Here is a 21623-nt window from a genome sequence, read left to right on the forward strand (position 1 = left end):
TGAACAAATAATCAACTGATTATTTAAAACAAATATCCGGTAGTGCGTTCACGGAAACCTCGAAATTTTCTTGCGCGTGCAAGATCGGACACTGTTTTGATGCAACACGTGAGGTTTAAATAAAATGTTCAGCGGCATTTACCAGACACAGGAAGCCAAATATCCAGAGAGGAGTACAGTATTTTTTAATCGTTACTTTGCACGGCCTCAAAGCTGGGCAAGCTTACAAACCGAAGGAAGTCACTGCTGTCATCGCATCGACACCGACGACGGCTGGTCGTGAGTACCCTGTGCTTTAATTATTTTCAGATTAGCTAACGTTAGCTTAGCGGCTAGCTTCATAGACAGTTTATTTAGAATCACTGGCTATCTAACGTAGAGATAATAAAGACATGGTGCTTATTTTACGTCAGTAGTAGGGTGATAAGTGTATAATTTGCACGTAAATAACGAGAAAAAAATTACAGAAGCTGTACATTATTGAACATGGAATTTCGCGTTTGTAGTTATGTTTCATTTTATTTTCCGGGCTAACCAAAACGGGGTATGTTTCATATTGTGGCCAATCACAGCGCGTCACTGAAAACTCCGCCTTTCACAGTAGCACAGACGGATACGCCGAACACACTTCCGTGTTCCGACAAGACAAAAGTGGTGGCTTAAGGTCGCGTGTGTCTGTCGGCTCGTAAACTGAACATTCACTGCATTAGTTTGCCGGTTGGTCATTTGAAATGACATACCGGTGTTTTTCAACCATGTCTTCCTTTTTAACGTATTAAAATTTAACAGCATGAGCAAGCCTTGCTACCTTCGGCTTCGACAATTACAGCGCCACCTTAACAGACCGATGTCAGCTTTCAGGCAGCTCTTTTTTTTGCATTGACGTCAAGCACATACGGCACAAAACAGAGGCTTTCTTCATATTTCCTATGCTCGAGTCACAATATGGACCGATAAGTAGACGGTGATAGGATTTTAAAGCCTTCTGACTGCGACAGCTCTTCATTCATCTCCCCTTACCTCCTGGAACACACTGTCTTCAAGGATAACTGCAAAACAACCACCGGTAAAGCCATTATACATTCATTTTCTTTCCTATTGCCGCTGCTGCAGCTGACATATGCTCTTATTCAGTGCTGATGGAGTGGGGGTTGGGGTTTCCGTAGATCACATAGTGATATTTGGATAGGAACATCCCTGTGTCCCCCAATGAAATTGTGCATTCAGCAGGATTGTGCAGGCACTATTTATCAAGGAGCAACTCAGCCTCTGTGTGGATACCAGCCAGGGTTTGGGGGTAGAGACGATAAAGGGAGAAACAAGCCTCAGATGAACAGGACAAGTGTTTCAGTTTGTTAGTTTAACTGTGACAGTTGTGTTTTCACATCTACCACAACATCCCGTGTTTCCATGTCTCATTTTCCAGCATTGTCTCTTACTATTCCCTTGGGCATGAGAGCAGATTGTTCCCTCATAGAGGAACATGGCTGGTGTGTTTTTGTTTTTTTTAATGGGCTATTGTGTTTTGGAAAATGGGACCCAGGGGTAGTAGCCAGGCAGCTGTGATGACATTTGAGATGGTGCTCGGTGGGATGGGGGAAGAGTGTTGAATTGAAAGCGACAGAGCCGTTGTTAGGATGTACTGATCTAAACAGGGAACTGCTTATTTGACAGTCATGTGAAACTTAACATAATCAGGAAAAATGGTACAATGGGTTTCAGCATTGAGCATTGCACTTCTTGGACTTCAAACTGGTCAATATTCTCTCCTGATGAGATTCTGCTTGTTGCATAATTGCTCTGATTAACTCAAGATTGTAAACCTCTTGTCATATGTCTAAATAAAGCATACAGAGGCTGTTTGTATGTGGTGGTTCAAAGGGAATGTTCCAGCTTGGTGTATTAAATAGATATCCTAAGGTATGTGTGATTTTTATTTATTTGTTTAATGTGTGTGGCTGTAAGGTCCTGCAGGCAATGACCACACTTATCAGGGGTCCTGTAGTTTAAGAATCCTTCTTTATCATTAAAGTGGATCACATCACATATATTCCTTTATTTTCAATCATATAAGTTCTTCTACACCTGTGAATGCTCACATTAAATAACAGCAAAGTTTAAAATAATGACATCAGTCTAAGTACAGCTAATATATTTAAGCAAAAAAAAAAATATTGTCATCTCTGATACAGCACCTCTGGCTGTGAGAAGAGCAGCCCCACCAAACCGGCTGTTCAGACCGTATGTTTTGCGAAGAGCAGTCAATTAGAAGGCCAATCAGATCGATTGATTTAAAAGAAGAGCATGTAAAATAGTGTTTCGGTGTTTATCTGGGGCTGGGTCGTAGGGGCAGCAGTCTAAGCCGAGAAGATGATAAGATAAGATAAGACTTTATTGATCCCACAACGGGGAAATTTTTGCGTCACCTCAGCTCAGGTACAGATATTAGAAGGAAATATAAAAATACAAATAAGTACAATCAATGAAAAAAAAAAAGTAAGATAATACACTATATACAATGGTAGCATACACAGTATGTGATTATGGATATAGTTGGAAATATGGAAGACATAGCTTGGAAGGTCATGGGAGGTCTCTTAAGCCACATCCTCGATCTTATCCAGGGGAACATTGAAGGGTTCCCAGGCAAGGGAAGGAGCTTGAGGGAGAGCCCCTTGTAGCCACATTTTAATTATTCGTCTGAACGGAGGGCGAACCAGTGTCTGCTCAGTGGCTAAATACTTGCAAATCACTTGCCAGCAAGAATTCAGTGTTCCTCTGTTTCACACTCACATCCACTCCTCGCTTGTCAGGTCAGGTTTCAAATGGAAAAGATGGTAGTGATGTTGTGCTGGCTGTGTCCATCTTTCATATGTGTGTGTGTGTGTGTATGCATTAGTCCCCGTAGGGAAATTACTCCTCTGCATTTAACCCATTCACCCAGTGAAGCAGTGGGCAGCCACCAATGCAGCGCCCGGGGAGCAGTGTGTAGGGACGGTACCTTGCTCAGGGGTACCTCAGGGTAGTTGTTCAGTGGAGTCGAACCCCCGACCTTCCAGTCATGGGGCAACCACTCTACCTACTGAGCTGTCCCTGCCGGCTTTTTTTTTTTTTTTTTTTTTTTTTTTTTTTAAATTAAAGGCATTATGTGTGTGTGTGTGTGTGTGTGTGTGTGTGTATGTGTTAGTCTGTGTATGCGTTATATACAGTTTATGGGATGAATTGTGGGCTCCAGGGTCCTGTTCATCCCAGATAAATAATCCTTTTTTAGCTGCATTAGATAAATAAGAATTATTTGAAAGCTATTCTTCAAAGGTTACAAACGTGGAGCTGCAAATGAGTATGAAGGTTATATTTTTGATAGCGTGGCCTCCCCAACCCCATAGTCAGCTTCTGCTTATATGCCTTTCACACTTTTAAGGTATCACTGCATCAGAGTTAGTACATTATATTTTGTTTTGTTTTTGTTAAGAATCAGTCTGTTCTTGGCCTGTGATTTTCTACTCTTGCTTCAATCTCGTTTCCTCATCTGGTCACTACATATTCATCAGACAACAACTTCTAAGATGCTGCGTGATGACAGTTATGCAACATGCAGAAGTGTGTTCTTCCATTCAAGAGCAGAGTGGGGGAGTTCACAGCTAAATGTGGTCCAATTAAATTGCAAGTCAGGATGGATCACACTGATTTGATGGCAGGCTCATGCATAATGTCCATCTTTTGAAACTCTCTGGTGTGTCATAGTGAGATCTAATCATTCCTGAGACTGAATGTGAAATAATCAGGCCATCCATCCTACTACACTTTGTGATTGTACTCAGATTTCTGTCATGCTGGCAGGACTTCCTGTCATAGCCGACAGGATGGGTGCTATAACTGTAATGATAGGTACAATGATTGCCCAGGACACCTGTCATAACGGCTCACTCCCTATAGATGAGCAAAGCCAAGACTTTTGTCTACCCCCCCAAAAAAAGGATTTTATTATGATGATGATATTAGTATTGGGCGACATTAAAAAAGCATTTCTTAACGTTTCAGTTGCCAAGAGTGCGGCCCAGGCACGAGCCCACGACCGCAACGTCAGGCACCATGATGGAGGGGGGCATGCAGCTGCTCAACCGCGATGGCCACAGCATCTCGCACAACTCAAAGCGCCACTACCACGACTCCTTCGTGTCCATGAACCGGATGCGACAGCGTGGCTTGCTATGCGACATCGTCCTTCATGTCTCCAACAAAGAAATCAAGGCGCACAAAGTGGTGCTGGCGTCCTGCAGTCCATACTTCCACGCTATGTTTACCAGTAAGTTCAGTCTGTGTTATGGACCTTAATGATGCATATACTGTATACTGTCCCTGAAGTTAACAAAGATGAGCAAGTGACATGACAAACTCAAACTGCAAACTATTTTTCTCTGTTGTTCGAGTTTGTTTGCATTAGAACTTGTGTTTTTGTGTGTGCCGTTATGGCTGTTCCATCCTTTCAGCATCATCGCTTCCTTCCACCTATTCCTGTCTGGGGCACAGGTGGTCATGTGAGGTGTGTGAAAGTCAGATTTCCTCCCAAACACTAGCCCTTTGTGAGGATGCTGTGTGTCTCCAGACAGTCATTTGCCTGGAGACTCAGCTGCTAGACTTCATGTCATCTGACAGAGTCCCTAATTAAGCTATTTTAACAGAAAACCTCAGCAGAGGTGTTTGTGAGGTTGTCTAACTATGAGTCGATGAAGCTCGTGACTGTTACTGTAGAAGCTCCAGGCTTAGTTCTGTGGGAGAGAGAGTGTTTATATCCAGGAATTTCAAAAATCTCACACACTTGAAACGACTGATTTAATAAACGGTAACAAATGAGCTGTTCTGACATTTTGCAGCAGTGCTGTAAATGTTATGAGATGCCATGTGTCAGTATGATTGAAGAGGGAGGAGTTTTGCTATCAGCTGGAGCTTTACTCGGTGTAATTTGTTAAAATTAATCTGATCTCATTCTGTGCGGCCACGCAGATGAGATGTCTGAGAGTCGTCAGACCCACGTGACCCTTCACGACATTGACCCTCAGGCTTTGGAGCAGCTGGTCCAGTATGCCTACACAGCAGAGATTGTGGTCGGGGAAGGAAATGTGCAGGTAGGCTTGACGTTTTAAGATTCACATACACAACTGCTAAACCACTTTTTTTTTTTTCTTTTTCTTTTTCATATGGCACAAAAAAAATTAACAGACTTTGCGTTTCCACCTGTTGTAGACACTGCTCCCAGCAGCGAGCCTGTTGCAGCTCAATGGGGTGCGGGACGCCTGCTGTAAGTTCCTCCTCAGCCAGCTGGACCCCTCAAACTGCCTGGGCATCCGAGGCTTTGCTGACACACACTCCTGCAGCGACCTGCTCAAGTCAGCACACAAGTATGTCCTGCAGCACTTTGTGGAGGTGTCCAAGACTGAGGAGTTCATGCTGCTGCCACTGAAACAGGTAGGGGTGATGATTAATCTATCATGAATAATACCAAAGCACAAAGGACACGCAGCAATGCTTACATCTATAATTTTTCCCCAGCATAATGTATACACAAACACAGCTTTTTCTTTTTTAAACTGCATCAACATGCCACGGGGAAGTTGTGTGCTTTTGACATTCACTAGAGAAACTTTTTCTCCTGCCTGTTTTCACTGTCTTCTGCGGTTTTGTCATCTGGCAAGTCGGCTAAGCCAAACTATCACTTATTCATTAGCAGGGCTCAGCGGTGGCAGCACTCTGGTTCCTGTCTGGGAAGTGGTAATTAGGCAAAGCCAGTGACATTTCCACAGCTGCTGCGCTGTTTAGAGAGCTAACAGCAGTGTTTGCTCCTCTGACGTAACAATAATGGTTTCTATTTTGGTTCAATTAATTTGCTTTTTCTTGTTTTAACCAAGGTTTTGGGGGAAATGCATCTTGTAGGTGTACCCATTTGTTATTTTAGAGTGATGTAAGGAATGCTGGGCCTCTGGAAAGAATATAACCCTGATCAAATGAGCTGCTCAGCAGCCAAACACTGCTATCAGTTACCTGTGAAGAAGGTAATGTTTGGCTAACAAGCACTGCAAAGTCCTTTTTGGAGTAGATCCCGAAGGAGTGAAAATATTTTTTTTAAAAAGTTGTTGCCCAAAATTGTAGCAGAAAAGGCAGAAACATACGCTAGCTTCTTACTGCAAAGTGATACAAAATCCAGCGGGACATCCTGGCATATTGTATTTGACATTTATGTGTTGGTATTAGTCTATTCCTGGCATGCTAAAGAATAAAGTAGTGCTGCTGTTGGGTTATTTAAACTTCCTGTTTCCTGCAGTTTAAACACACCTACCTGAGTACAAAGTTTACATGTTTTTATTTTTAAACTTCTAGAGCAATTCGTGTTTTTTTTTCTTTTTTAAATTTGTGTTCATGATATCAGACAGCTTCTAAAAGCCCACAGAGGCACATCATGTTTTTGTTTCAGGCAGGGGCTCACTGTAACATCTAAAGAATTGAGAAAATACATATTCTCTTAGATGAAATGTTTAAGAAAGTAACAGCAAATTAAAAGGAAGGTGAAGAAAATTAACAAACTGCTACTACCATCCCTTTCCCGTTATTTTCTCACTCTTTAAATAATAATTCCCACAGTCCTAAAGTGATGTTGTTCCACCAGAGTAACACACTAAGCTTCCCTCTGTATCTGGCCTTCAAAGCCCCGAGACTGAATCTGCAGTCCATTAAAACACTGAAACTTAAGCTGCATAAAAGCAGATTAAAAATAGGCCATTTTCTTCATTTCTTTTCTTCTGTCTCTCTCTTTCTCTTGGCTTACTCCACTGTCATGTCTGCAGCTGTTCTGTGACTGTCATAAATCTGCACCAGATCAGGATTTATGTACTGGCTGCTCTACAGGACTCCAAGCTCACAGAGCTGTGAAATATGCCCCATATTTCTTCTGATGTTCTCTGGAGGAAGTGGCAAGGCATGACAGGATTGTGACTTGCCAAATTTGGTCATGTAGAGTCATATGCGTGACATTTTGAAGACAACAGTCGACAGATTCCTCCTAATTACTGCGTGTAGCTTATGAAGACATGAGTACTTTGACACAGTGGCGCTCATATGTCCCTCAATCGTGCTGCCATACTATGAAAAGGCAGTAAAGGCGTTTTTCTCCATATGCACCGACACATTCTGGAGTTAATTTGATGCACTATGTGCATGCAGTGGTAGGAGGGACTGCAGGGTGGGGCAGTGGCATCAGCAGTATTTCTATGTGTGACTCTGGATTAGAGGAGGCTGTTCCTGGGAGGGTTTTGCTCTGATCTGGCCAGGCAAGACAGCAGCAGCAGCAGCAGCAGCTGGCTTCCTTGGTCCCACCCAGCCCTGCCAGCTTAGGCTTGGGCTGGGAACACTGCCAGCCAGCCACTCAGAGTCCAGCATTCGTTGTGCCACAGATGCACAATTGAAGAAGTGGTAGCTTAAACTATTACTTAAAATGCATCACGGCTCACGTGTACACACACGGGCTGTAATATAATGCACAAGCGAAGTGTGCACGATGTCAGAGTCGTGCTTTATTGAGTCATCCTTTCTTTCATTTTGAATTAAGACAACAAATCAAGCAAAACAAAAGGAGATGCAAGACTTCAGCTGAAGTCACTATATACAGGAACTAACACGGTCTGTGACCCATGCAAATTACTTCCTGTGTGTCGATTTCTACAACCACAAGAAAGTATTCTGCAAATGCTTTTCAACGGTCCAAGTTGATACACTATGATTTAAAAAAAATAAAAAGAATAATATAAAGTTGTAAGCGATAGTATAATTTCAGTCTTCCTATATGCTTTGTCTTCGCCATCCAGGTCCTAGATTTGATCTCCAGTGACAATCTCAATGTGCCATCTGAGGAAGAAGTGTACCGAGCCGTGTTGAGTTGGGTAAAACATGATATAGATGGACGCAGGCAACATGTACCTTGGGTAAGTCGTTTGGTTTCCATGTTACCCACCCCATTCCCCTTTTTGTTGTTTAACTCTGTGTAGCGCCACCCGCTCATCACCCACTCTCCCACTGTCTTCGCTAGCTGATGAAGTGCGTGCGGCTGCCATTGTTGAGGCGAGACTTTCTGATGAGCAACGTAGACACGGAGCTGCTGGTGCGTCACCACTCGGAGTGCAAAGACCTGCTAATCGAGGCCCTAAAGTATCACCTGATGCCGGAGCAGAGGGGTGTCCTAAGCAACAGCCGGACGCGCCCACGACGCTGTGAAGGAGCTAGCCCTGTGCTCTTCGCCGTTGGTCAGTGTGCATCTGAAGGTACCCATTAGGGTACACTTGGACCACACACATCATCTCTAGCTCACCAGTCACTCATGATTTTTACAAATGCCAGCATTTTTTATTCTGTGTGAACTGCATGTTGGAACTTGAATAGTGCACCTGTGTACACACACACACACGTCAGATGTGTCTCCATCGACTGTTTCCAAAATGAACAATCTGACCTTTACACCCACTATGATCGGAGGCTGTGAGGCTCTAATACTTCTCCTCCCTCATTTTTAACTTCTAGCGTTGCTGTTTGGAATTACTGTAAACACATTTCATTTTCACTCCTTTAAAAACCCGAAGTTGAAGTCCTCGTTTTCTCATGTCACCATCCTCCTGATGACATTTGCGTTTTTGCTCAAAGCATTTTTCCTCATTTTTTTTAGTGTATGTTTGTTTCTTTCCCAGGTGGTGGCAGCTTGTTTGCTATCCACGGAGACTGCGAGGCGTACGACACCAGAACAGACCGTTGGCACATGGTGGCGTCCATGTCCACTCGGCGGGCACGGGTGGGCGTGGCAGCAATTGGGAACAGACTATACGCTGTTGGAGGGTAGGTGATAATAATCGCAGCGTTTGACCCTAAAAAGTTATTTGTTACTCAAACATTACATTGTGTGATTTGAGGGGAAGCAGAATTTGTGGATAATTTGCATTTGCTCGATGAGCTGGTGAGAGCTTTCTTCCATGCAAAGCAACTTTTTATCTTGTATGTTCACCGTTTGTTGCAAAGTTGTGCATTCATTTATATCCGTGTCGCTCTCTTTAGCTATGACGGCACCTCTGACCTTGCAACCGTGGAGTCCTACGACCCTATCACTAACTCCTGGCAACCTGAGGTTTCCATGGGAACACGACGGAGCTGTCTAGGCGTAGCTGTCCTGCATGGCCTGCTGTACGCTGCGGGGGGTTACGATGGAGCTTCCTGTCTCAATAGGTATGCACAGCCTGTTATTATGCTGATGAATACTGATCATTTTAAGCTGAATTAAATACATGTGAACATCGGTCTTTTTTCACCTCTTCTTTTAGTGCAGAGAGGTACGACCCTCTGACCAGCACATGGACCTCAATCGCTGCTATGAGCACTCGTAGGAGATATGTTCGAGTAGCAACTCTGGGTAGGTACTGGCAAAAAAAACAAGCTGTGCTCCTGTATTTACTTTTCACTGTTTGTATTTTAATAACTCACATCAAGAGGGAGTTGCCATCTCGGTATGCGACCGCTAATATTTACATTCTCAGTATTTACTCCCTTTTCCCCTCCAGATGGCAGCTTGTATGCGGTGGGAGGTTATGACAGCTCCTCACATCTCGCAACAGTGGAGAAATATGACCCCCAGGTATACAGCTGTTAAATTTATCATTAGAAAAACTCGTCTGTTGCCAGGTTTACCTAGACTGGATGCTGTAGACAGAGTGAAATGGTACAAATGAATCTGCTGTGTGAATATGTGACAAGTGCTCGGTCTCTTGATTGGCTGAACAGAGCAACACGTGGACCGCCATCGCCAACATGTTAAGTCGACGCAGCAGTGCCGGGGTGGCCGTGCTCGACGGCATGCTTTACGTCGCAGGAGGCAATGATGGCACCAGCTGCCTGAACTCAGTGGAGCGCTTCAACCCCAAGACCAACACCTGGGAAGGAGTTGCCGCCATGAATATACGCAGGTTAGCCACATTTACAAAGAGAACAGAGGGGTTATGGTTTGTTTTTTACATTATGCTGCACCGTAAGAGGCAGAAAGAGAAGAGAAGAGATGAGAAAAAAAATCTGGGAGGAATTCAAGGTAATAAATTAAACGAGACACACCTTTAGCCAACTGAGCCAGCAGGATGACCCAGTTCTCCCTTTACGCCTGCATAACTTCAGCTGGGAGTGAAGAATATGGAAACAGCCTCTGTGTTTTTTTTTTTTTTTTTTGTTTGTTTGTTTTTTTTTTAGCGCTGTCCAGCTTTTATCCTTATTTTTGTGCTTCCTAACAAGCACGACACCTTGCTGAAAGGATTTGAGAATCACCACAGGCCAAGCCTCGGTTTTGGTCTAACCTAAATAAAGAGATAAAACCATCTTCTTTGAAAAGCTGAAAAAATATCTGTAGCTCTGTCTGTATGTAGCTTGTCAGAATAGTATCTCGGCTGCAATTAGTTCGCTGTGTGCAAAAGGCTCGGGTGTCGGGGCATTTGGAGGATTTTTTTCCCCTTGTGCTGCCAAAACCTTCTTAAGGCATAAACATCAAGTGGCCTATTTTCCACAACAGAGTTTTTATGTTTTAATTTTCTTAGAAGATGAAAGCTGAAACTCATCTTGCAAGTGATTATCAACAAAGGCATACGTGCACGCAGGCTCGCAGCATTGTATTGTCACAGGATCTGCAGCAGGGAGGAAGATTTGGAGATGTAGCTGTTGAGGATTTGTGATAGCATCGGCAGATTTGCTCTTTCCCAGGGGAGCTAGACACACTTATGCATCCGCACACGCACACTTGGTTATGTATGAGTCAGTGTATTGTAGGAGCAGAAAAACCTGACAACAGTTGACTGTGCAGCTCCATGAATAACCCATGGCATTAATCAGCTGTGTGCCTTGGAGTTCTTTTCTTATCCAGTTGCTGAGAGGCTCCATTTCCACAGTCCAAAACAATCACACTGTACTGGCTACTAATGTGTCACACGCTATAGCCACTTCACACGTGTGCCGGTGTGGGAGACATTGTAGAATAATAGTCTTGTCCAAAATCATCTCATTGTGTTACGGTCATGACAGGGATATTTGAAATGAACATTAAAACCAAATTTGTTCCAAGTCCTCTTTAAGCACAGAAATTTATTATTTTTTTTTAATTATTTATTTTTTACACCGATCATTTGCTTTGATTAAGAATTAAGTATAGATGTTCAAAAAGTACTGCTTTTTAAAGGTCTGTGTCATGTCAGGTCTGCTTTAATCCCCAAAGCTAAATATTAAACAGAGTTGTGTTACCCAAGCACTGCAACAGGCTCATATACACATTATGTTACATTAAGGTTTTTGGTAGCGACAGTCCTGTGTGGTTTTTGAAACCCTCTTGTTGTAGTTTTTTTGTAAAAGTTCATGTTTGACTCAATAACTGCAAGGTGTCCAGGTCCTGTGGTTGCAAAACGAGCCCCAATCACCACCCCTCCACTACCATGCTTGACTGTGGTGTGAGATGTTTGAATGGATATACCGTGTTTACGGCAGTAATTTTGTCTCTCCAAAGTTCATTGTTCCTGAAGTCTTGTAGTTTGTTTAGGTTCATCTTTGCAAACCAAAGCCATGTCACCTGGTTCTTTTTAGAGAAAAGACATTTTCTCCTTTTAATTGTTCCAAACAAGCCGCACGTGTTCACATTTTTACATTTTACTGTCATAAACTTTAACATTTAACATGCTGAGGCCTGCAGCATCTGAGACAAAGTTCTTGTATTTTTTATTTATTTTTTTATTTTTTTATGTGAATTTGCTGGGACATCTTCACTTGGGCAATTGTGGCAATGTGTTAACAAACACCTGAATGCTTCAGGCAGCAAACTGCCAAAAGTTGCTGCTTTTATACAGGGAGTGCAGAATTATTAGGCAAATGAGTATTTTGTCCACACCATCCTCTTCATGCATGTTGTCTTACTCCAAGCTGTATAGGCTCGAAAGCCTACTACCAATTAAGCATATTAGGTGATGTGCATCTCTGTAATGAGAAGGGGTGTGGTCTAATGACATCAACACCCTATATCAGGTGTGCATAATTATTAGGCAACTTCCTTTCCTTTGGCAAAATGGGTCAAAAGAAGGACTTGACAGGCTCAGAAAAGTCAAAAATAGTGAGATATCTTGCAGAGGGATGCAGCAGTCTCAAAATTGCAAAGCTTCTGAAGCGTGATCATCGAACAATCAAGCGTTTCATTCAAAATAGTCAACAGGGTCGCAAGAAGCGTGTGGAAAAACCAAGGTGCAAAATAACTGCCCATGAACTGAGAAAAGTCAAGGACATCACTGGAGTGCCCAGAAGCACAAGGTGTGCAATACTCAGAGACATGGCCAAGGTAAGAAAGGCTGAAAGACGACCACCACTGAACAAGACACACAAGCTGAAACGTCAAGACTGGGCCAAGAAATATCTCAAGACTGATTTTTCTAAGGTTTTATGGACTGATGAAATGAGAGTGAGTCTTGATGGGCCAGATGGATGGGCCCGTGGCTGGATTGGTAAAGGGCAGAGAGCTCCAGTCCGACTCAGACGCCAGCAAGGTGGAGGTGGAGTACTGGTTTGGGCTGGTATCATCAAAGATGAGCTTGTGGGGCCTTTTCGGGTTGAGGATGGAGTCAAGCTCAACTCCCAGTCCTACTGCCAGTTTCTGGAAGACACCTTCTTCAAGCAGTGGTACAGGAAGAAGTCTGCATCCTTCAAGAAAAACGTGATTTCCATGCAGGACAATGCTCCATCACACGCGTCCAAGTACTCCACAGCGTGGCTGGCAAGAAAGGGTATAAAAGAAGAAAAACTAATGACATGGCCACCTTGTTCACCTGATCTGAACCCCATTGAGAACCTGTGGTCCATCATCAAATGTGAGATTTACAAGGAGGGAAAACAGTACACCTCTCTGAACAGTGTCTGGGAGGCTGTGGTTGCTGCTGCACGCAATGTTGATGGTGAACAGATCAAAACACTGACAGAATCCATGGATGGCAGGCTTTTGAGTGTCCTTGCAAAGAAAGGTGGCTATATTGGTCGCTGATTTGTTTTTGTTTTGTTTTTGAATGTCAGAAATGTATATTTGTGAATGTGGAGATGTTATATTGGTTTCACTGGTAAAAATAAATAATTGAAATGGGTATATATTTGTTTTTTGTTAAGTTGCCTAATAATTATGCACAGTAATAGTCACCTGCACACACAGATATCCCCCTAAAATAGCTAAAACTAAAAACAAACTAAAAACTACTTCCAAAAACATTCAGCTTTGATATTAATGAGTTTTTTGGGTTCACTGAGAACATGGTTGTTGTTCAATAATAAAATTATTCCTCAAAAATACAACTTGCCTAATAATTCTGCACTCCCTGTAGAGGTGCGCAAACTTGCTGATGATCAAAGTGCAATTCATCATCAGCACCTGGCTGCTGCTTAGCTTATTTCCTGTGGAAGCAGTAAGGGAGTGCTTAACCATAGGACTGCACAGAGTCGTGTGAAAAGCTCTGTAAACAGCTTGTGCATATGATTATATAAAATCTATAGGTAAGAGACAGCAGAAACTTTCTGGTTTCCACTTTTATCTTACAATTTGAGTGGCATTGACTAATGGCTTTTGAGGAGGCTTTGGTTGCATGTCTGTGTGGAGAGCAAATGAGAAATGCTAGATGCCAAATTTCATCTGATAACTATTGGACATTGTCTGACGCTGATTCATTTTCATTATCCTTCTATTTTACTTTTAAAAAGAAACGATGGAGAGAAAATTGGCAACACCACAAGTCCCCAAAATTGACAGTTTCATCCAAAGGCTAAGCCAGTACACTGGTCATTGGGTGTCCCGATTGCTTCTCTTCTCTTTGAACACTGCAGCTTTTAGCTGTGGGTTCAGACCACATGAATTTGCCATTTGTTTCTTTGTCCGTTTCAGCAGTAGCCACTTGCATCTCACAATCCCTTTTTTCTGTTTAATTTTCAGTGTGCCTAAATCTAGGATTGGTTACAGTAAACAGAATGCATACAGATCTTCATTCGTCCCACATTAGGGTTAGAAAACTCGAACATATCATATTAAATATATGTGAGAACTTCCACATTTAAATATTCTTTTTCCCTTCCAGGAGCACTCATGACCTGGTGGCTATGGATGGCTGGTTATACGCAGTGGGAGGCAATGATGGCAGCTCCAGTCTCAACTCCATTGAAAAGTACAACCCACGCAGCAATAAATGGGTCGCAGCCTCCTGCATGTTCACACGGCGCAGCAGCGTGGGTGTGGCTGTGCTGGAGCTCCTGAACTTCCCGCCACCTTCCTCGCCCACCCTCTCGGTTTCTTCCACCAGCCTTTGACACGGGGTCATTGTTTGGCTGACCTCAGCCTCTGCTGCTACAGCCCAGACTGGCTCTGGGAAGAGACGCAACTGCTCTGTTTGAAACAAAGAAGATGAGGAGGAAGAGCGCTGGTGGTTGGACAGGTAAATGTGTGGAGGCGAGGGGAACAGATGGGCTGAGGCCTCGGTGTAGTGTGCTTCAGAATTAGTGGCAGTTTTGGTGAAGATTAGTGCACCAGAATTAAAAAACAAACAAACATGCTGGTAATGAATTTAAAGATCCATGTTGTTTTCACTGATTATAGGATACTGTAATGTACAGTATTTCACAAGTAAATTTTTTTATTATATCAACAAAAAGTCCTTTAAAAAAATCAACAAAACTTTCAGTTTTGTGCATTTGCAGCTTTAGATACATTCTTAGCCTCATTTATTATATTAATTTGAGGTTGAATGAACAAAAACCGGGCATGTTGCATGTTCTAAATTTCCTCTAACAATCTGGCTGTTTTCAATATTCCCCTTAATTCTGGACTACACTATATCTGGCCTTAGTACCTCCACTGTATAGCCATACAGATACCGGCTCCCTCCCATATGTGAACATTGACCAATCGTTCTTCAAAGCCCCACTTTTAAAAATAAATAAATAAATAAAAAAATTTCCCACCGCTCTGGTGTTTGACACACCTAAAAACACGGTGGTCCCTTAATTCTGTCGTGTGTGATGTAAATGTATTTGGTTTGATGTTGCAGTCTCGCTGCAAGGTTTTTCTTTGACACCCAGAGGTTTTGCAATAATGTATTTAAAAAAACAAAAGAGAGAGAAAAGCTGAATGATTTATTTTGGAATGTAGATTTTTACTGGTTGTACCATGCATGTTTATGTACTGGCACCAACAAGATAGGGAAAAAATATATATATTGTAGTGCTGCTTTGCCACACTAGGTGGCAGTAACAGACAATGTTGTAAACCCTCACTGCAAGAGCGCATGGACACCAACAGCATAGAAAAGCTAGGCCCTCAAAACTAAATGAGTTTGGATCCATTTTCTTTTTTTCTTTTTTAAAGATATAAAACAGAGATGATAAAGTATATGTATTTATAAAAATGTATAAATGCTAATATATATTCTGTTTTAAATATGCTTAGAGAGGAAAGGAGATTCAACCTATGCCTACTTCAGAGTGTTTTTAATATATTTATTTAGATGTGTGATGTGCATATCATCAGTGGATATGACAAAGAATGTCTAAAGCATGAGAGGGGTAGAGTTTCTCCTGTTGCATCTCGAAATGCGGCCTTCGTTTTGCATTTCTAAATATTTCTTCACTGCCATAAGCATGACCGCATTTGACACTGCATTTGTGACAAAGGCTTTAATCGCTCGCAAACCTGCTGACCACTCGATGAAAGAAATCTATACTGTTTTTAATCCTGCTTCTTGATCAGTTTTTTCCAAAAATGTGGAAGTGGATATCATCCTGGAATTCAGTCAAAGCAGAAAGGTCTAGTTTAGCTTCAGTATGCCAACACTTGACACTAATCAGTAATGTTGTTGACACTTGGTGCTGTCATATTCCCTTTTTTATTACCTCATCATATAACAGCCGTATGATTAACCACAAATATAATGTCACTGAACCTGTTGTGGGTGATTTGGGAATCTCACCTGCATGTCTAAAGTAAATGGGACCTGGGTTCAGTTCACGTGTCGTGCAGTGTTAACCTTTCCAAACTTCTGAGAAGTTGCCTTTTTTCCTTATTTTGAAGGATTTTTGTTGAACCTTTTCTGTTTATCTAAAACAACCTTGCGTTTTAATTTCTGTGTAAGTGCGGACGCTCGTAGAGTTGGAGTCGTGATGGCCTTATAGAGAAGCTGTGATGAAGTCGATACAAGGCAGGGACAGACTTTAAAGACAAAAGGTGCACAAAACCACACAAGACTTTAGCCTCCATTCTGTGGATCCAAATGTACATAGAAAGATTGCTTAAGATATCTTACATCTATTTGTGCAATTTTAATGTGACTGTAGCTTCTTTTTTTAAAGTTTGTGTTAAATGTGGTGATATTTATTTATGGTATGTTTCTTATTTATGATGGACTTTAAAATGTTGGATTTTGCACTGTTGCCAAATGGAGCAATACTATACACTTTAAAAAATGAATAAACATGTTTTCAAAGGTGAAAATTGTCCTGGTGATTTCGAACACACACAGAAACAACTGGTTGCATCAAAGTGACATACAAAATGAAAAGTTGTAACTGAAGAGCAAAGGTTTACCCGTCCATGTATAAATGGTCACTACAGTTGTGTCCATAAATTATTGGATAGTTCACCACCGTGCATTTTTAATTAAACATGTGACTGACATGCAGACTCTCAGCTTTAATTCAAGGGGTTTAAAGCTTAAAGGCCTGGCAGACCATCTGCATGTGGTGATGTCCATGGGTCCTAGACTTCAGGCTTTCAGTGACCGCAAAGCATTATTAAACAGGAGTATTTAAAAACTATCCTTATATTTAAATAATAAATATTTAATTATGTTAAAATTATGTTAGTTTGTCAAAAAATGTCTGTAATTCCTAAACAGGTAATCATATTTGATACAGGAGTTTTTGAGAGTTCTACATCATCAAAAATAAAATAGGGCAGCAAATATGATACATATAAAACTTGTTTATACAGCTCGTGTACTGCACTTCATTTTAAAAGTCCACTGTGGTGGTGTGCAGAAGCAGAAATGCAAAAATTTAAATTATGAAACCTAATTGCATGCACATATTTATTCTTTAGCAACGGTGTACTCGATACCATCACATGTAAACAATGCAGCTCTCGATTTATCAAAGACAAACAACAAAAAAAGGCATGACGTTTATGGCGCTGGGAGCACTGTGACACTCGGAATAGTAGGTGTATGTTGTTTCCTAATAAAAACTGACTGACACACACACACACACACACACAGAGTAACAGTTGTGTTTCTAACAGTTTGTTGCTAGGATCACTCTACACAGTTCTCTGGTCCATTCCCAACATACTGCTCTTTCACAGTGATCTACGTGGACAGCTGAACACTCTCACTTTACCCGTCTTGACCTCAGTCACATGGCATTAACACCTGTGACTGCGTCTGCACACACACGGCCCCATAAACTTGTACTCTTCCAAAACACATTCAGAATAAGATGTAAAACGCCTACGGCTGTCTTATAACCACAGTAGGATGAGATGGAGATCTCTGTGCATGCTTGATGATATATAACATAACCTCGTGTATGTTCACTATAATAACCTTTTTCTGAAAATAACAAAGTCTACCTATCAGAAATGACAAAAAGGTCTTAGGCTAAATTAAGCACATTAATAAATTTGAAAATGACTGCAGGTTTATTGTAGGTGTGCAGGCTGCTTTTTGTTACTGATAACTGTTAAATAGATGCATTTGTAATTGTACATACTGGTACTGATATTAAAAGGACATTTCACCTCAATCAAACACCTGGACTTTAGAAAGGTGGCTTTAAAAATATGTTGGGGGTTTTTTTGTTCCTGTCTTTGCAAAGAACAGTATCAAATCATACTGATTATATATTATGGTTTGTTTTTTTTTGTTTTTTGTTTTTAAAAATAAAACCATTCTTATTCTTTTGACAGTACGCATTAGCCAGGTAGCCAAGAAAATCTGAATTGTGGGGTACTGCTTTCCAAACCAGGGTGCACTTCTGAGGAAATACATGTGAAGATGAGCATGGAAGGAGACATGAGAAGCATGACCTGGAAAGTTTGTTGTCAGTCTAAACTCAGTCATATCTAAACACACAATGCATTTTTATTCAGTGCAATGACTGATCTCTAATATATAAATTTTCACAAAGAAACCTAAAAACCATCAGAGATGGGCGTTGCTCGTTTTAAGTCTACAACCTGCTTCATGTTTGTCTTTAATTTCAACATGATCTGCTGATGGTTGCCACCTTCTTTCTAATAGTGACAATTTACCAAGAAATAAACAAGCACAAGCTAAAAAATGTGGGCCCAGATTGTAACATACATGCTCACTGCATGGCACCATCATGTAAATCCTCGAATTAAACTGAATGAAGCCCAGAATTAAACTGCTTATACGCAACATTACTAATACTGGTGGGTATTGTTGGGGGGGACGGAGGGTGGGTTGCAAACCTCAGCTATACTGTTAACATTATTCAGTAATGTTGAGCTTAACTTGTAGTTCAGAAGTCAACGGTAGATGGAAAGTTCTGTCAGCTCTGCTGCTATCAGGACGCTAACGAGTTTACAGTCTGTCTGGTCGAATGTGCTCACTCTGGAAGAGCTGCTACAGCTGATCTGGGGGGCCGTCTGTCCTCCCAGCATTCCTACCACTGCAGCATCTCCTTTTCCCCTGGTGTCAGCCTCTGCACAGCCTTTAACAAGCCACAGAGATGCTGTCACCTTCTCTGAAAGGCCTGCAGTGTCAACTTGGATTACTGCACCTACTGTGAAGGGGCTGATACACTTTTTGACTCTTTCAGCTGCATCAAAGACAGACTTATAGCCCATGGCAATCCAAAGAAATGATGTGGAAGGTCTTAAATCCTTAAATCCAAGAACAAATTGTGTGCTCAGTTGGAGACATAAAGTTCACTGTAAAAAACTCTTCTTTTCTTTCAGCACTGAGAGTAAGGCCGTTTGAGTTAGCTAGCATTTAACTGCTACCTAAATAATCATATAAGCTGGAGAACTAAACCACAGAACATCTCTATAAGGCTTTCTGTTATCTGGAAGTCACTTTTATATATATATTTTTTAAAATCATATGAAATCCAAAACATGATCCTTCAATGTAATCAGTTTTTTTTTAAAATCACTTTTATTAGATTCAAATGCTGATTGTTCATGGGAAAAATTCTGTTTGAGTAACAGGCCGACAAGACTGGTGAGTTACTGGAATTACATCTTTTGTGTGTGTTTTAACTTAAAAAACACAAAATGTTCTTAAATTAAGCAAGTGAGTAAAATCTGAGAAATTGACCATAACAAACTGCTACTTTTGCTTTGGAGCTAGTTGCTAGCTGATTTTTTATTAAGCTTTTAAAGTCAAGTGCTGTCATGTGAAGCTGCCATATATCACAATTCAAACAACATGGCACAAATCAGAGTACCAACTAATAATATTTACAGTATTTTTTACGATAAGTCAAAGTCAAACCTCAGCTATAAAAAAGATGTCAGATAGCAAAACAAGAAAATTATTGTGTGCGAAGCCCCAAAAGCAAAAGTAATGAAGACGTAGATTTTAACGATTTGAAAGCGAAACAGGAGAGCAAGATAAAGCTGCAGTTCATATCGTAAATGCAAATGCTTTAGATTTCCTTTTAGATTCTCATTTGATTATACACTCACTGGCCACTTCTTTAGGTATACGCACCAGTACTGGGACCCCTGTTTTCCTCTTAATTATTCCAATTATCCCAATTATTGGGTGGATTCAACAAGGTGCTGGAAACATTCCTCACTCACATTTTGGTCCATATTGACGCAATAGCTTCACACGGGTGCTGCAGATTTATCGGTTGCACATGCGTGATGACAATCTCTTGTTCCACTACATCCCAAAGGTGCTCTACTGGATTAAGATCTGGTAACTGTGGAGGTCATCTGAGCACAGTGAACGAATCGTCCTGTTCAACGAACCAGTTTGAGAAGATTGGAGATTTGTTACATGGTCCTGTTGATACGAGGCAGGATGGATTCTTTTATTTAATTTTCATTGTCATTTTTTGTTGTCGTGCTTTTTGTTGTCATGTGTTGTCATGTGTTTCCATGTGCCTACAGGAAAACTTGATTTACAGACAAGCTTTCAAGAAATCATCCACGTAAACAATATAAAAAATAATAAAAACAACCCAAAATCATAAGAGATAATCCTCCATAATCATTTTACTGCCCATTTGTGGAGAACTGTGCCAATAGCCTCAGTTTCCTGTTCTTATCTGACAGCAGCAGCCAGAGTGGTCTTCTGCGGCTGTATGTTTCTTGTGCATTCAGAGGTGCTCTTCTGCAAACCTTGGTTGTAAGGTGTGGTTATTTATTTACTGTTACATTCTAATCAGCTGGTAAAAATCTGGGGATTCTCCTCTCAATGCTCACAAGGAAAAAGTCTGTTTTTCTAGGATATTTTCGTTAATTTCTTTTAGTATCATTCTCTGTAAATCCTAGTGGTGGTTGTGTGGGAAAATCCCAATAGATCAGCAGTTTCTGAAAAGCCTATTGTGCATTCAAATAAAAAAATAAAATAACATAAAAATACTAAAATTTGTGAGTTAAGTGCTTTGGTAGATATGACACAGATGATGGGATAATGATACTATAGCAGTTTCACTCAGATTTCTTTCCCCACTTCATTTTTCGCAGTTATCAGAGCCAACAGTTCCAAGGAAATGATACAACCTGTCTAACACGCTGGCACAATACGTCCCTTTGACTCAATTGTTTTCCAGAGAAGTGAAAGTATGTAAATCATAAAAGATCACATCAAAAGGTGTTGTCAGGTTCCCATACTGGATGTAATTAGGTCTGTGTGCACATTTTAAAGTGCAGAGTGAAAGCACTCTTCTGTTTTATCACCACACTTTTATAACCCAGTCACAAATGAATGTGGAGTATGTGACTTAAAGACAGGAACCTACTGAAGTAAGACACTATTAATCTGACTATGACAGATCTTCCCTTCAAAGGAGGCCACGGTCTAATTAAGATTCCTTGATGGTCGCCTTGTGTGAGAACTTTGGCACGTCTCATTCTCTGTTGGACACCTGATGTTGGGGGCCTCACATCCAGGCTCCGTTTTAGTGGCCTGAGGTGTGACTTTAGCACTGCTGCTCTCACCCGCTGAGCCTGGGTAAACACCAACAGTGACTTCTGTGGGAGAAACACAGTTCAACCTACCACAGATGGAGGGAGCGTGATATACAGTGTCGTGAAAAAGTATTTGCAATCTTCCTGAGTTTTATTTTGGCATATTTGTCACATGTATATGTTTCAGGTTATTGAACAAATTTTAATATTAAAAATCAAAAACCCAAGTAAATGCAAAATGCATATTTAAAATGATGACTTCATTCATTTTGAAATTCATATGTAAAAAGTTATTTCCCCCTAAAACCTAATAACAGGTTGTGCCAAACTTGGCAGCAAGAACTACAATCAAGTGTTTGTCATGACTGCCAGTGAATCTTTCACATCACTG

General features: G+C 41.2%; 1 protein-coding gene across 3 annotated transcripts; it reads left to right on the top strand.

The window, feature by feature from the left end:
* The first annotated feature begins 102 nt into the window (after positions 1-102).
* klhl17 (kelch-like family member 17) lies at positions 103-16558 on the top strand. Of its 3 annotated transcripts, none has more exons than XM_084916420.1 (12): positions 103-279; positions 4042-4306; positions 5005-5126; positions 5245-5466; positions 7857-7973; positions 8078-8309; positions 8730-8874; positions 9091-9258; positions 9354-9442; positions 9591-9664; positions 9811-9992; positions 14154-16558. In XM_084916420.1, exons 2-12 carry the CDS (start codon positions 4093-4095, stop codon positions 14380-14382), a joined length of 1794 nt encoding a protein of 597 aa, XP_084772546.1. In that variant the 5' UTR covers positions 103-279; positions 4042-4092; the 3' UTR covers positions 14383-16558. The 3 variants fall into 3 exon arrangements, with proteins under 3 accessions (XP_084772546.1, XP_084772545.1, XP_084772547.1); XM_084916419.1 differs by lacking the exon at positions 103-279 and adding an exon at positions 641-1066; XM_084916421.1 differs by lacking the exon at positions 103-279 and adding an exon at positions 649-1066 and having other exon boundaries at positions 8078-8291.
* The last annotated feature ends 5065 nt before the right edge of the window (positions 16559-21623 follow it).

The sequence above is a fragment of the Perissodus microlepis genome, chromosome 20 (assembly GCF_051167445.1).
Source record: "Perissodus microlepis isolate ML-2025 ecotype Zambia chromosome 20, ASM5116744v1, whole genome shotgun sequence".
NCBI lineage: Eukaryota > Metazoa > Chordata > Actinopteri > Cichliformes > Cichlidae > Perissodus > Perissodus microlepis.

Bases quoted from the DNA above. Each gene is read 5' to 3' on its own strand.
- klhl17 (XM_084916420.1), top strand. From the start codon at position 4,093: ATGATGGAGGGGGGCATGCAGCTGCTCAACCGCGATGGCCACAGCATC. The intron at 9,443-9,590 runs GTAGGTACTGGC...TTTCCCCTCCAG, and splicing joins TGTTCGAGTAGCAACTCTGG to ATGGCAGCTTGTATGCGGTG. The intron at 9,665-9,810 runs GTATACAGCTGT...TTGGCTGAACAG, and splicing joins TGGAGAAATATGACCCCCAG to AGCAACACGTGGACCGCCAT.